This window comes from Sinocyclocheilus rhinocerous, unplaced genomic scaffold, assembly GCF_001515625.1.
Source record: "Sinocyclocheilus rhinocerous isolate Xijiao unplaced genomic scaffold, SAMN03320098_v1.1 scaffold449, whole genome shotgun sequence".
Classification (NCBI taxonomy): domain Eukaryota; kingdom Metazoa; phylum Chordata; class Actinopteri; order Cypriniformes; family Cyprinidae; genus Sinocyclocheilus; species Sinocyclocheilus rhinocerous.
Genome location: NW_015652285.1, coordinates 1,268,293 through 1,282,736, shown reverse-complemented (window position 1 = coordinate 1,282,736; position 14,444 = coordinate 1,268,293). Strand labels below are relative to the sequence as shown.

At 40.2% G+C, this 14,444-nt stretch overlaps 1 protein-coding gene across 1 annotated transcript in view; it reads left to right on the top strand.

The window, feature by feature from the left end:
• LOC107714355 (titin-like) overlaps positions 1-14,444 on the top strand; it is a 137,730-nt gene that overhangs the window by 76,804 nt on the left and 46,482 nt on the right. Inside the window, 28 exon segments of the mRNA XM_016520177.1 lie at positions 125-424; positions 510-812; positions 904-1,212; positions 1,374-1,655; positions 1,747-2,046; positions 2,132-2,425; positions 2,517-5,486; positions 5,575-5,895; positions 5,987-6,271; positions 6,526-6,825; positions 6,917-7,327; positions 7,414-7,689; positions 7,775-8,074; positions 8,174-8,476; positions 8,578-8,877; positions 8,981-9,268; positions 9,381-9,683; positions 9,763-10,065; positions 10,155-10,460; positions 10,603-10,890; positions 11,014-11,304; positions 11,418-11,705; positions 11,808-12,398; positions 12,496-12,600; positions 12,688-12,885; positions 12,991-13,287; positions 13,394-13,981; positions 14,102-14,404. Coding sequence (XP_016375663.1) covers positions 125-424; positions 510-812; positions 904-1,212; positions 1,374-1,655; positions 1,747-2,046; positions 2,132-2,425; positions 2,517-5,486; positions 5,575-5,895; positions 5,987-6,271; positions 6,526-6,825; positions 6,917-7,327; positions 7,414-7,689; positions 7,775-8,074; positions 8,174-8,476; positions 8,578-8,877; positions 8,981-9,268; positions 9,381-9,683; positions 9,763-10,065; positions 10,155-10,460; positions 10,603-10,890; positions 11,014-11,304; positions 11,418-11,705; positions 11,808-12,398; positions 12,496-12,600; positions 12,688-12,885; positions 12,991-13,287; positions 13,394-13,981; positions 14,102-14,404 — 11,403 coding nt within the window.

Genomic DNA, 14,444 nt, shown 5'->3' with positions numbered 1-14,444 from the left:
TCATGAAACAAGACAAATGTTTACTAAACTATAAAATAATATGATGAATAAAAAAATACATATTTTGGTCTGATGACTAACAAAAGCAACCTCTCTTATCTATGTATATTTTGTGCATTTTTAGATCGACCATTGCCTCCAGAGGGCCCAGTTGTATTTGAGGAAGTTCACCGAGATCACATGGTTATTTCTTGGAAGCCCCCTCTTGATGATGGTGGATGTGAAATTTCTAACTACATAATTGAGAAGAGAGATGCAAACAGGGACATGTGGACAACTGTAACATCTGCCACCACAAAAACCCACTGCAAAGTACCTAAGCTTGTAGAGGGTCGTGAATACATCATAAGAATTAGTGCTGAGAACCTGTATGGCATAAGTGACCCACTGGAGTCAGAGGAGATGAAAGCTAAAGATCTATTCAGTATGTAAAAACACAAAAAAATATTGTAAATTTAAGCCTATAAAAATGTTATGTTTTGTTCCTGATATCCTTCACCTTATTACAGGGGTACCAGAGGCACCTGAGCAACCCACTGTAAAAGACGTCTTCCATGATTCAGCACTGGTGATTTGGAACCGTCCTCGTGATGGTGGAAAGCCCATAACAAACTATATATTGGAGAGGAAGGAGCCCACAGCTAAGAGATGGTCTCGTGCAACCAGAGATCCAATCTACCCTGCTACACAGTATAGGGTACAAGACCTTGTTGAAGGCTGTGAATATGAATTCCGTGTAATGGCAGAGAATGAAATTGGAACTGGAGATCCTGGCCTTCCCAGTAAACCTATTCTTGCTAAGAATCCCATTGGTAGGTCTTCATGTTTTGATGGTTTCTTTTTCTTAATGCATATCAAGAAATAGTACTTTTGATAATTCTTTATTTACTTATTCTTTAATAGTTAAGCCAAGCCCACCTGTTTTGCCTGAAGCTGTTGACAAGACTAAAGATTCTGTAAGTCTGTCATGGCGTGTTCCTCGCCATGATGGTAAAGGGAAAATATTTGGTTACTTGATTGAGTATCAGAAGCCCGGTGCAATCGAATGGATCCAGGCAAATGAATCACCTGAATCATGCCCAGACACCAAGTTTGTTGTGACAAATCTACCAGAAGGTGGAGAGTTTCGATTCAGAATTATGGCTGTGAATGCAGCTGGAAAATCTGAGCCTGCTTATGTCAAGGAACCAGTGAAAGTTCATGACAGACTTGGTAATTTCTTCCTTTTTGTTTACATATTCAGAAAACAGTAGTGTTGAAAGGTAGCTGTTGCTTTATAATTACACATATTTAACTGGAGGTATGTTGTTCACATACTGGAAGATAAAAATATATTAATAATTCATATCCTTCTAATCTCAATTCTCATGCAGAGGAACCGGAGTTGCTGTTAGATGCCAATATGGCACGTGACCACCTTGCCATGGTTGGAACAGACATCACACTTAGTGCCACATTTAAGGGCATGCCAATTCCCACTGTCTCTTGGAAAAAGAATGATGGTGAAGTTCCTGCTCATTGTCTTATTGAGGTTACAGCAAGTGGAAGCAAACTTCACATTAAGAAGTGTACCCGTGCTGACCGTGGCAATTATACCATCACTGTTCAAAATGCAGCTGGAACTAAATCTGCTACCTGCACTGTTCTTGCTCTTGGTAAGAATGTTTTAAGAATAAATGCTTAACAGTACACATATTTTCTATAATTCGTTAGATATCTAGATTAATCTTTTTTTTTTTTTTTTAGATAAACCTGGACCACCAAGGAATCTTAAAATCTCTGAAGTCACAAGTGAGTCAGCTTATCTGACATGGCAAAAGCCAGAAGATGATGGTGGTGCTGTGATCTCCCACTATGTTGTGCAAAAGAAAGATGTAGCAGCTGAGAACTGGGTTCCAGTTTGTGCTGCATCTAAAAAGCTTAGCCTTATGGCTCAATATCTGATGGAGGGAATTCAGTATCTCTTCAGAGTTGCAGCTGAGAATCAGTTTGGCAGGAGTGCATTTGTTGAAACCACCAAGCCTATCAAGGCAGTTGATCCACTTTGTAAGTATTAAATATAATGTTACTTTTCAATGCTTAACTATTTTATACCAGTTTGTTTAATTAATTTGTATATTTTTACCTAAAGATCCTCCTGGTCCACCCAAGAATCTGCATCATGTGGATGCAGACAAAACTGAAGTATGGCTTCAATGGGAGTGGCCTGATCGCACAGGTGGAAGTGAGATCACCGGATTCATTGTTGAACATCAAGAAGATGGTGCTACCGACTGGGTGACCTTCAAGACTGTCAGCAATCCTCAATGCCATGTTACTGGACTTGTGGAGGGCAAAACCTACAGATTCCGTGTAAAATCACAAAATGCAATTGGCATTAGCCGACCAGACACCAGTGTGCCAATTACTTGCCAGGAAAAAACCTGTAAGGCTTACACAATATTATATTTAAAAATTACTGACAACATATTACATTTTATTATGCTCAAGGTTAATTAAATGTTTTTTTTTTCCAGTGGCTCCAACTATTGAAGTTGATGTGAAGCTTATTGAGGGTCTTGTTGTGAAAGCTGGCAGTACAGTCGTCCTCCCAGCAGTCATGCATGGAATCCCAACTCCAACAGCCAAGTGGCAAAGTGAAGGAAATGAGCTTAAAACTGAGGGCAAATTTAAGATTGTTACTGAAGGAAATTCAACTGTCTTGACTATTAGTGAATGTGTCAGAACTGACAGCGGAGAGTATGGCCTTACTGTGGCAAACCCTGCTGGAAGCAAGTCTGTTGCTCTACATGTTACAGTCCTTGATGTTCCATCTGCTCCGGTTGGTCCTGTAAATATCCTTGAGGTTACCCCTGATCATATGATAATCCAGTGGCGTGAACCAAAAGATGATGGTGGCACACCTTTGATGAACTATGTTGTAGAGAAGAAGGATGTCAAGAAGCCTTGGGAGCCATGGTCAGTTGTGAGTTCTGGAAGCACAAGCACAAAGGCCAAAGTCCCACGTTTGGAGAAGGGACGTGAATATATTGTACGTGTACGTGCTGAGAATAAAATTGGCATCGGTGCTGGCCTTGAAAGTCCTCCCACTATTGCCAAGCATATGTTTGATCCACCAGGTCCTCCTGGCCAACCAACATGTTCTGACATAACAGAAAATGCTGTAACACTGTCATGGACTGAACCAGAAACTGATGGTGGAAGCCCTGTAAGTGGCTACATTGTTGAGCGCAGGGAGATGACTGGTAAATGGATTCGTGTCAATAAAACACCAGTCTTGGATGTAAGATACAGGGTCTGTGGTCTGTTTGAGGGCAATAGCTATGAATTCAGAATCTTTGCTGAAAATGTTGCTGGTGTAAGTGAGCCTTCATATCCATCAGACCCAGTGAAAGCTAAACGTCCAATTACTCCTCCGGGGCCTCCAAGTAACATTAAGCTGAAGGACTGGAGCAAGTCATATGCAGATTTGGTATGGACCAAACCTTCCAGAGATGGTGGCAGCCCCATCCTAGGCTATGTTGTTGAATGCCAGAAATCAGGTTCTGCACAGTGGGATAGAATAAATAAGGATCTAATCAAGTTTTGTGTATTTAGAGTACCTGGACTTAGTGAAGGCACAGAGTACAGATTTCGTATTAGAGCCTCAAACAAGGTTGGAGATGGTGAGCCAAGAGAACTCACGGAAACTGTGCTTGCCAAAGACATTCTTGTTCCCCCTGATGTAACTGTTGATGTTGCTTGTCGTGACCTCCTAACAGTTAGAGCAGGGCAAATCATCAACCTTGTAACCCGTGTTAAGGGCAGACCTGACCCTGAAATCACTTGGACTAAAGATGCAAGAGTTTTAGGCAGAGATAAACGCACTGAGATGAACAATAACTTCCCTCTTGTTGAGCTGGTAATTCAGGAAGCTGTTAGAGCTGATTATGGAAAATATGCAATTCAAGCAAAGAATAGCAGTGGTCAAGCACAAGCTACAATTATTGTCAATGTACTTGATATTCCAGGAGCCTGTCAGAATTTAAAGGTTGCTTATGTGACTAAAGACTCATGTATGGTTTCTTGGGAAAATCCAGAGGATAATGGTGGCACTGAAATTACTAATTATAAAATTGAGTGCAGACAACCAAGTCAAAGAGGATGGACAGTTGTTACTTCTGACTGCACCAAACGACTTTTCAAAGCTCCACTTGTTGAGAAATGTGAATATTTCTTCTGTGTGAGCGCAGAGAATAAAATTGGAGCTGGTCCACCAACAGAAACAAAAGCACCAGTCCTTGCTGTTGATCCAGTTGAGAAACCTGGTGAGCCAGAGAACTTCCAAATCTCTGAAATTGGCAAGACATTTGTCTTTCTCAAATGGAAGAAACCAGAATACGATGGTGGTAGTCGTAACCTTGCTTACCATATTGAAAAGAAGCCTAAAGAAGCAGATGAATGGGAAAGATTACACAAAGGTGCTATAAAGGAAACCTATTTCATGGCTGACAGATGCATTGAGAACCAAATTTATCAATTTAGAGTTCAAACAAAGAATGAGGGAGGAGAGAGTAACTGGGTGACGACAGCTGAAGTTCTTGTAAAGGAGGAACTTGTACAGCCAGAGCTTAAAGTCAAACTGGCGGGTGTTCTTGTTGTTAAAGCTGGAGATGCCATTCCAATTGAGGCAGAGCTTATAGGTAAACCTCAGCCTGATGTAAAATGGTCTAAAGAAGGTGACACTGGAGATATCACCAAAAGCCCAAGAGTACAAGTTGAAACTGGCACCAACTTCACAAAATTCCTGCTCACAAATTCAAGACGTGGAGACACTGGAAAATACACAATTACTGCAACAAATACTGCTGGAACCTGCTCTGCTGAGGCCAAGGTTAATGTTCTTGACAGACCAGGTCCTATTAGAGACCTGAAAGTGTCAGACATTTCTGTGGACAGATGCAAGCTTACATGGGAGATACCAGAAGATGATGGTGGTTGTGAGATCTATAACTACATCATAGAAAAATGTGAGACAAAGAGAGGTGTGTGGTCAATTCATTCAGCAGCTATTATTACCAATTCAGCTAAAGTTACTCGCCTTATCGAAGGAAATGAATACATATTCCGAGTGAGAGCTGAGAACAAGATGGGTGCTGGCCCTGCTGTTGAAACTGAGTCCATTGTTGCAAGGACCCAGTTCAGCAGACCAGGTGTACCTGATGCTCCAGAGGTTACCAAAATTACAAAAGAAGAAATGGTGGTTATGTGGTGCTCTCCTGATAATGATGGCGGAAAACCTATAACTGGTTATATTCTTGAGAAAAAAGAAGAGCATGCCATTCGGTGGGCCCCTGTTGTTAAGTCCCCAATTGCAGGGACACAGATGACTGTTACAGGTTTACTGCCTAATCATGAATACCAGTTCCGTGTTAGGGCTGAAAATGAAATTGGAGTTGGTGATGCAAGCAAGCCATCCAGATCATTCACTGCAAGAGATCCAGTTGGTATGTCCAACTACAGTCAAGTAATTGGTAAAATGTTTGTTTGTTGATGTATTTACAACTAATTCTTTATTTGTTTTTCTATTTGCAGAGCCTCCTGGTCCCGTTAGTAACTTAAAGGTGACTGACAGCTCAAAGACATCAATTACTCTTGCATGGACAAAGCCTACATATGATGGAGGTGCTCCTCTTATTGGATATGTTGTTGAGCTAAGAGTCAAGGGAACAGACAAGAAGGGAGATGAAGGCTGGAAAAGGTGCAATGTTGCTGCACAGTTGTTTGGAACAGAATTCACAGTCTCAAGCCTGGATGAGAAGCTTGAATATGAATTCCGTGTTTCTGCCCAAAATCAGGTTGGCTTAAGTCAGCCAACTAATCTTGGAGGAGCTGTGACACCAAGGGAAGTCTTGGGTGAGTTTCCATAGACTACTCTTAAACTTTATCAGCAACATTCCTTCCTAATTCCTTGTGTTTTTATCCATTTTTTTCCCACAATCTTCAGAGGCCCCCGAGATTGATTTCGATGCAGAACTGAAGAAAGGTGTGACTGTTAGAGCTGGCTGCCCAATAAGATTAGTAGCAACAATCAGAGGCAGACCCGCTCCCAAGGTCTTATGGAGGAGAATGGGAAAAGATAATGTTGTACAGAAGGGCCATGTTGATCTCATTGACACTATGACATTCCTTGTTATCTCTGAAACCACTCGTGATGATTCAGGCAAATATTCATTGACTGTATCCAGTCCAGCTGGAGAGAAGGCAGTGTTTGTGAATGTCAAAGTACTTGGTAAGTAAAAAAAAAAAACAAGCTCCCATTTTTTCATCTGTTTCAGTCACATGATTTTTTTCTGCTTATCTGCCATATTTTTAAATATGTCAAATGAATGGAAAAAAATCACACGGCTGAAACAAATGAAAATATATATATATATATATATACTGTATATATATGTATGAAAACACTTAAAATATCTAACTTTTCATTCAAATATATATATATATATTTATTTATTTATATATTTTTAATTTTTTTCAAAACAGACACGCCTGGACCTGTTGTTGGTCTTGAGGTTGCTGACATCACAATGTCATCTTGCAACCTCACATGGTCTCCACCTGAAAATGATGGTGGCAGTAACATCACTCATTACATTGTTGAAAAACGAGAAATTGATCGCAAGACTTGGGCAACAGTGAAAAATAATGTTGATAACACCACATTTAAAGTTAGCAATCTCGTCCCAGGAACAGAGTATTACTTCAGGGTCATTGCGGTAAATGAGTATGGTCCCGGGGTCCCAAGGGTTACAGCAAAATCCTATCTGGCCTCTGATCCTATCAGTAAGTGTATTCTTAATCAGAACAATTTTAAAGGCTTTTAGAATTCTTGTTGAAAGGGTATTACTATAACAATTGTGTCTCTTCCCTCAAGGCAAGCCTGATCCACCACAAAAGGTTGATGTTCTGGACATTACTAAGAACAGTGCAACTGTGGGATGGGTGAAACCAATGCGTGATGGTGGAGCTAAAATTGATGGCTACATTATTGACTATCTTGAGCTTCCAATGCCTAAACCTCCCAAGAAACCAGTGGAGGCTGAAGGTGAGGCTGAGCCTGGTGTAGAGCCTGTGGCTCCACCCCCGCCTGAACCTGTGATTGAGGAAGAGAAGGAGGAGAAAAAGGAGGAATGGACGCCGTACACAGTCGTAAAAGATTTGAGCATCTCTATTGCTGGATTAAAGGAGGGAAGAAAATATCGCTTCAGAGTGGCAGCAAGAAATGCCATGGGGTCCAGTCTTCCCACAGAGACCAGAGAAGCTTATGAGATCAAGGAGCAGATGTGTAAGTTATTAAATCATATATTACTCAAACATATTTTGAACTACACTTCCACTAAAAACCTGTTCGATCTTGTGATTTCTTACCAGTGGAGCCCAAAATCATCATGCCTGAGCTGGTCACTGCAAAGGCAGGAGCAAAACTGAGGGTTGAGGCTCTTGTATCAGGAAAGCCAGCACCAGCATGCCAATGGAAACGGGGAGAAAATAATGTAGTCCCATCAAGCCGTCTTGCTGTGCATAAATCTCTGAACATGTGTGTGCTCATCATTAAGGATGTTTCAAGACAAGACAGTGGTGAATACAGCCTTGTTGCTGAGAACAGCACTGGAAAAGTTGACCAGACTTTGAAAATCATCATCAGAGGTTAGAACTTTTCATTTTCATCATCAGCACCTTCAACAATAATGGGCTATGTGAAAATTTTTCAACAAACATTCTTATGTGTCAGATATTCCTGGACCACCTGAGCCACCATTTGAGATCAGTGACATAGATTCTGATGCCTGCACACTCTCTTGGAACAAACCTACTGAAGATGGTGGTAGCAATATTACTAATTATGTGGTTGAGAAGTGTGATGTAAGCAGAGGTGACTGGGTGACTGCTCTTTCCAGCTGTGGCAAAGCTGGCTGCAGAATCGGAAAGCTTATTCCTGGAAAGGAATATATTTTCCGTGTTCGTGCTGAGAACAGATTTGGTATTTCAGACCCCCTTACATCTGAAAGGATGATTGCTAAGTACCCCTTCGGTGAGTTGAAAAACAAGCATCAGCAGCATCTGTCAACATGCAACATGATAAAAATGGTGTGTCCTGTTTGTTAGTGTTTAACAGTTTAATATTTTTTAGATGTTCCTGGTGAACCTTTGAACTGCCGCATCAACAAAGTGAACAAGGACTGCATGTTTGTGGCTTGGGATAAGCCTGAGTCTGATGGTGGCAGTCAAATTACTGGATACTACATTGAACGCAAAGAAAGGAACAGTCTCCTTTGGGTTAAGGCTAATGATTCTGTTGTTCGCACAACTGAGTATCCTTGTGCTGGCCTAATTGAGGGTCTGGAATACACTTTTAGAGTGTCTGCTATAAACCGAGCTGGTCAGGGGAAACCAAGCAAGAAAACTGAGTTTATCACAGCAAGAACACCTGTTGGTATGTGCATATAAAATAGAATGAATTCTTAGGTATAAATGTCTGCGTATTAGATGATTATGTTCCATGTTTTTCTGTTGTTTTATTTTTTTAAATTGTAGATGCTCCTGGAAAACCAGAGGTGCTTGATGTGACTAAGAACTCAGTTACATTGGTTTGGACCAAACCAAAGAATGATGGTGGAAGCAAGATAATTGGATACTATGTTGAAGCAATGAGGCTTCCAGGAGACACTTGGGTGCGTTGCAACACAAGTAGTCAAAATGTGCCTCGTGAGGAGTACACTGCAACTGGGTTAGAAGAGGGTGCTAAGTACCAGTTTAGGGTAATTGCCAAGACAGCAGTTAACATTAGCAGGCCATCTGAATTCACTGACCCCATTCTGGTGTCTGCAGAAAATGGTAAGCATTTTTATATTTTGTAAATGTCTTTTAAAATGTTTTCTAAATGGCTGTCAATTGCTATTTGCCTTATTGATTTTCTCTCTTGTTTGCTTATCTATAGTACCTCCAAGAATAGAGCTTTCAATACAGATGAAAAAGATGTTGCCAGTAAAGGCTGGGTCAGATGTTTGCCTTGAAGCTGAAGTTTTTGGTAAACCAATGCCCAAGGTTACATGGAGCAAGAATGGAGAAGTGTTGAAAGCTGACAAAGAATTCAAGATGTCTCAAAAGAGACACCTCTTTTCTCTGAGCCTTGATGCAGTTACTAAACTTCATACTGGAAGTTATGGAATTCTTGCAGTAAATGCAAGTGGTTCTACAACTGCAGAAATACAACTCAAAGTTTTAGGTGAGGAAAAATATATAATTTTATTCTTTAGCTAAATTATCACTAAGTTGAGATATAGCATATTCATGTCTCCTTTTGGCAAAATAATAATCATACATTCCCCCTTACACAGATATACCTAGCCCACCAGCCTCTATCAAGTTTGATGAAGTACTTTCAGATCGGATCAAGTTGAGCTGGGAGGCTCCACTTGCAGATGGTGGTTCTCCAATTACAAATTATGTTGTTGATAAACGTGAGACAAGCAGAGCTAACTGGGCCCAAGTTTCTGCTAAAATCAGTGGTGATACAAAAGAATGTTTAGTGGAGAAACTGATTGAGGGGCACGAATATCAGTTCTGTGTTCGTGCAGAGAATCGCTATGGTACTGGTGATGCCATCATATTGGACCCTGTTGTTGCAAGGAATCCCTTCAGTAAGACCTTACTATTGGTCTATGTATTTTACTTCTTGGATATATTACTACTGGATGGTAATGTATTTGTCATTTACAGCTGTTCCTGGAGCATGTGACCCACCGGTCCTTACAAACATCACAAAGGAGCGTATGACTGTAAGTTGGAAGGAACCATCTGATGATGGAAAATCCCCTATCCTTGGATACATAGTTGAGAAACGTGAGACCAAGGAAATTAACTGGACCAAACTGAACAGAAAGCCCTTGCTGGAGAGAACACTTGAGGTTGGAGGTCTCTCTGAGGGAGCTCAGTATGAGTTTAGAGTCATTGCTGTTAATAAAGCTGGCCTTGGCAAACCCAGTGAACCATCTAATGCCGCCTCTGCTCTTGATCCTTTGTGTGAGTTGTGTCAGAAGCTATTTACATTATCTTGTATATCTAGGAATATGCGAGAGCATTTATGAATTCCTCTTAATACTTATTTACAGATCCTCCAGGCCCACCCATTTCTCCCAAGGTTACAGACACGACCAGCAGCACCATTAGACTAACTTGGACTAAGCCTGCAAATGATGGTGGTAGTGACATTTTGGGATACCTTGTCGAATGCAAGAGAACTAATACAACAGACTGGATAAGATGCAACGTACCCAAGAACCTTCAGGATACAAATTATGCTGTGACTGGACTCTTGGAGAACTCAGAGTACCAACTTCGTGTTACTGCTGTAAATAAAGTTGGATTTAGCCAGCCTTGTGAAGTTCCTGAAAAACATGTTGCCAAGGATGTTTTTGGTACAAATAATTTACTAACTTTTAAATCGTTAATTGTATATTTTGTTTATTCTCTTTTAATTCTGGTCATGAAAATACAAAATTTAAATATTGTGTAACTAATGCCTGAAATATGTAAATGTTTTTTTTTCTGTTATTCTAGCTGCTCCTGAGGCTGAGCTTGATGCAGAGCTGAAGGACACTTTGGTGCTCACGGCTGGCAGTAAAATGAAACTTCATGCCACATATAAGGGTCGACCAATCCCCAGGGTGACCTGGGCCAAGATGAACACCAACATTAAGGACAGACAAGGAATCATAATCAAGACAACAGACACTGATACATTGGTTTATGTTGAGAAAGTCAATAGAAATGATGCAGGGAAATACATTCTGAATCTTGACAGTGTAAGCGGAATGAAGATGTACACAGTTATTGTCAAGGTCCTTGGTGAGTCCTAAGAGGTTGTTTATATTTAGATATATAGTTTATAGTTTAATTTATATACTGTAGTTTATAGTGTTAATATTTTATTTTAACTAAAGTAATTATATCTCTTTTAACACTAAACAGATACTCCTGGACCTCCACTGAATCTGATGATAAAAGAGACATCAAAGGACAGTGCCTCCATCCTATGGGATGAACCTCTAATTGATGGTGGAAGTGAGATTACAGGTTACATTGTTGACAAAAGAGATTCAGAAAGGAAAGCATGGTCAAATGTTTCAACCACGTGCACTACAACATCTTTCAAGATTGATGGTTTAGAGGCTGGAAGATCTTATTGTTTCAGGGTTCTGGCTCAAAATATGTATGGCATTGGTGAGCCATGTGAAACTGTGGATGCTGTTAGAGCTTCTGGTGAGTGAATATAATTTTTGACTATGTAATCTTCAACTGTAGAAACAATTTCAATGTACATTTTATAATAACAATGTTAATATTTATTACTGAATAAACTTAATATATTCCAGAACAACCTGGACCAGTTATGGACTTTAAGACCTTGCTGGTAACCAAGGACTCTTGTACTCTTTCCTGGAAAAAGCCCATCAGTGATGGAGGAAGCCGCATCATTGCATATGTGCTAGAAGTCCTTAATGGCGAAGATAAATGGAAGGAGCTTCTTAGATCAAAGAATATGCAATATAGTGCAAAGGACCTTGTTGAAGGAAGGGAATATAAATACAGAGTTAAAGCAACAAATGATTCTGGTGATGGTTCTGTGAAAGAACTCTCTGTGATTGCAAAAAATGTCAATGGTGAGATTTCTAATTTATCATTTGCATAAAAATGCACTTGAGCTCTATCTGTTATATTGTGTTTTAAATGTGCTCCTTATTAATTATTTTTCTATATTATAGTTCTTCCAAGCTGTGACTTGCGAGAGTTGCCTAACTTGAACTATATTGCAAAAGAAGGAAGCACCGTTCGTCTCAAGATTCCTATTAGTGGAAAGCCTGTCCCTGTTGTCACATGGAAGAAGGGAGAGGATGAAAATCTCACAGACACAGGAAGAGTGTGTGTAGAATCAACGGCAGTAAACACAACTCTTCTGATACGTGACTGCCAAAGGACAGATGCCTCAAAATACACCATCACTCTTCGCAATGCTGCTGGAACGAAAGAGTCCACAATTTTTGTCAGAGTTGTTGGCAAACCAGGAATTCCAGCTGCACCAATAAAGTTCAAGGAAGTGACTGCAGATGGTGCAACCTTAAAATGGGGTGTTCCTAAAGATGATGGTGGATCAGAAATTACCAACTACATTCTTGAGAAACGTGATTCCATTACTAACATGTGGGTTGCTGTGTCTTCATCTGTGGACACAAACACTTTCAGAGTGACTGGTCTCCATGAGGGAACTGAATACATCTTTAGGGTTAGTGCAGAAAACAAATATGGAATTGGTGAGGGCCTCAAATCAGAGCCTGTGGTTGCCAAGCATCCATTCAGTGAGTGGATTTTCAATGATTTATTGTCAATATAGTTTAGATACTATAGGTATCAAATAAAAAAATCTCACTTTCTTACTCATGATTATTTCATCAGATGTTCCAGATTCACCTCCACCCCCTCAAGTCATGAGCATGTGTCATGATTCAGCAACTCTTGCATGGTTGGATCCAAGGAAAACTGGAGGCTCACCAATCACAGGTACAGAAATAATTAAATTAATATAAGACAATAACCTTTTCATCAAGACAATGTTTTTCATATGCTTTTTTTTTTTTTTGCTTACAGGTTACCATGTTGAATTCAAGGAAAAAAACAGCATGTTATGGAAAAGAGCAAACCCAACTGCTTTGAAGATGAGAGATTTCAAAGTGACAGGCTTAACAGAGGGTCTAGAATATGAGTTCAGAGTTATGGCTATTAATCTGGCTGGTGTTGGTAGACCAAGTCCTGCCACTGAGCCAATGGTTGCCTTGGATGCAATTGGTAAGTAAAGCTAATTTCAAATGCTTGAGTCTCATATAATCCCCCCATTATACACCCCACTTTGAGTAAGGTTAATTTTTATTAACTGAACATATACCATTACAGATGCACCTGGCAAACCTGATGTGATTAGCAGCACTAGAAGCACTGTAACACTTCAATGGACTGAGCCTCAATATGATGGTGGACACAGGCTTACAGGCTACATTGTTGAGAGACGTGATCTCCCAGCCAAGGTCTGGGTGAAGGCTAATACAGTAAATGTGGTGGACTGTGCATATACTGTAGCAGACTTGCAAGAGGGTTGCAAGTATGAATTTAGAATCAGAGCAAAGAATGCAGCTGGAGCAATAAGTCCACCCTCTGAACAAACTGATACCCTTGTGTGCATGGATGAATATGGTAAGACTCATTTACACTTTCTAGTTGATACATCTTGAATAAATGACGTTCCATGTCATCTAATCTAGGAAATTGCTGTGCTGATTAGTTTGTTATTATTTTGCAGCGGCACCAACCATTATAATTGATCCAACAGTCAAGGAGGGGCTAACTGTCAGGGCTGGAGATACTATTGTAATTACTGCAACAAGCATTCTGGGCAAACCTCAGCCAACCTCTGTGTGGTCAAAGGGTGGAAAGTATTTCAAGCCATCAGATGTGTGCCAGATAGAAACTACACCTTCTTCTTCTACTCTTTCTATCAAGTATGCAAGTAGGAAGGATTCAGGAGAGTACACAATTACAGCAAGTAACCCATTTGGTGTGAAAGAAGAAATTGTGAAAGTAACAATTTTAGATGTTCCCGGTCCACCAGGGCCAATTGAAGCTAGTGGAATTTCATCTGAAAAGGTCACTTTGACATGGACACCACCTCATGAGGATGGGGGATCTCCAATTAAATACTACACTTTGGAGAAAAGAGAAACAAGCCGTCTCCTTTGGACCATTCTTGCTGAAAAGGTTATTGACTGCCACTTTGTTGCCAATAAGCTTATCCAGGGAAATGAGTACATCTTCAGAGTTTCTGCTGTCAACAGTTCTGCAGCTGGTGATGCTTCCCATTCTGAACCAGTAAAAATGGTGGATAGCTATGGTATGTTTAAAGAAAACTCAGTCTCTCATATTATTTCCATACTGTTCATTTGTGTGAATCTGCATAGCTGGATATATATATATGCAATAAGATTCTCAAGAGACATATTACTTATTTCAGGTCCCCCTGGTCCGCCAGCTAAACCAGAAATTGAAAATGTTGGTGGAAATTCTGTTACCATTGCTTGGAAAAGACCAGCTGATGACGGTGGAAGTGATATAATAGGCTACATGGTTGAGAGGAAAGAAAAGAAGGGCATGAGATGGACTCGAGCATCAAAGAAAACAATTGCTGACCTCCACTTTGAAGTGAAAGGGCTAAAAGAGGGAGATGAATATGAATTCAGAGTAACTGCTGAGAATAAGGCTGGTTTTGGTGAGCCAAGTGAACCTTCAATGCCAGTGAGGACAAAGCTTGTTGCAGGTAAGTAAAGTGATTATTTTATATTTGATATGATAGCAAA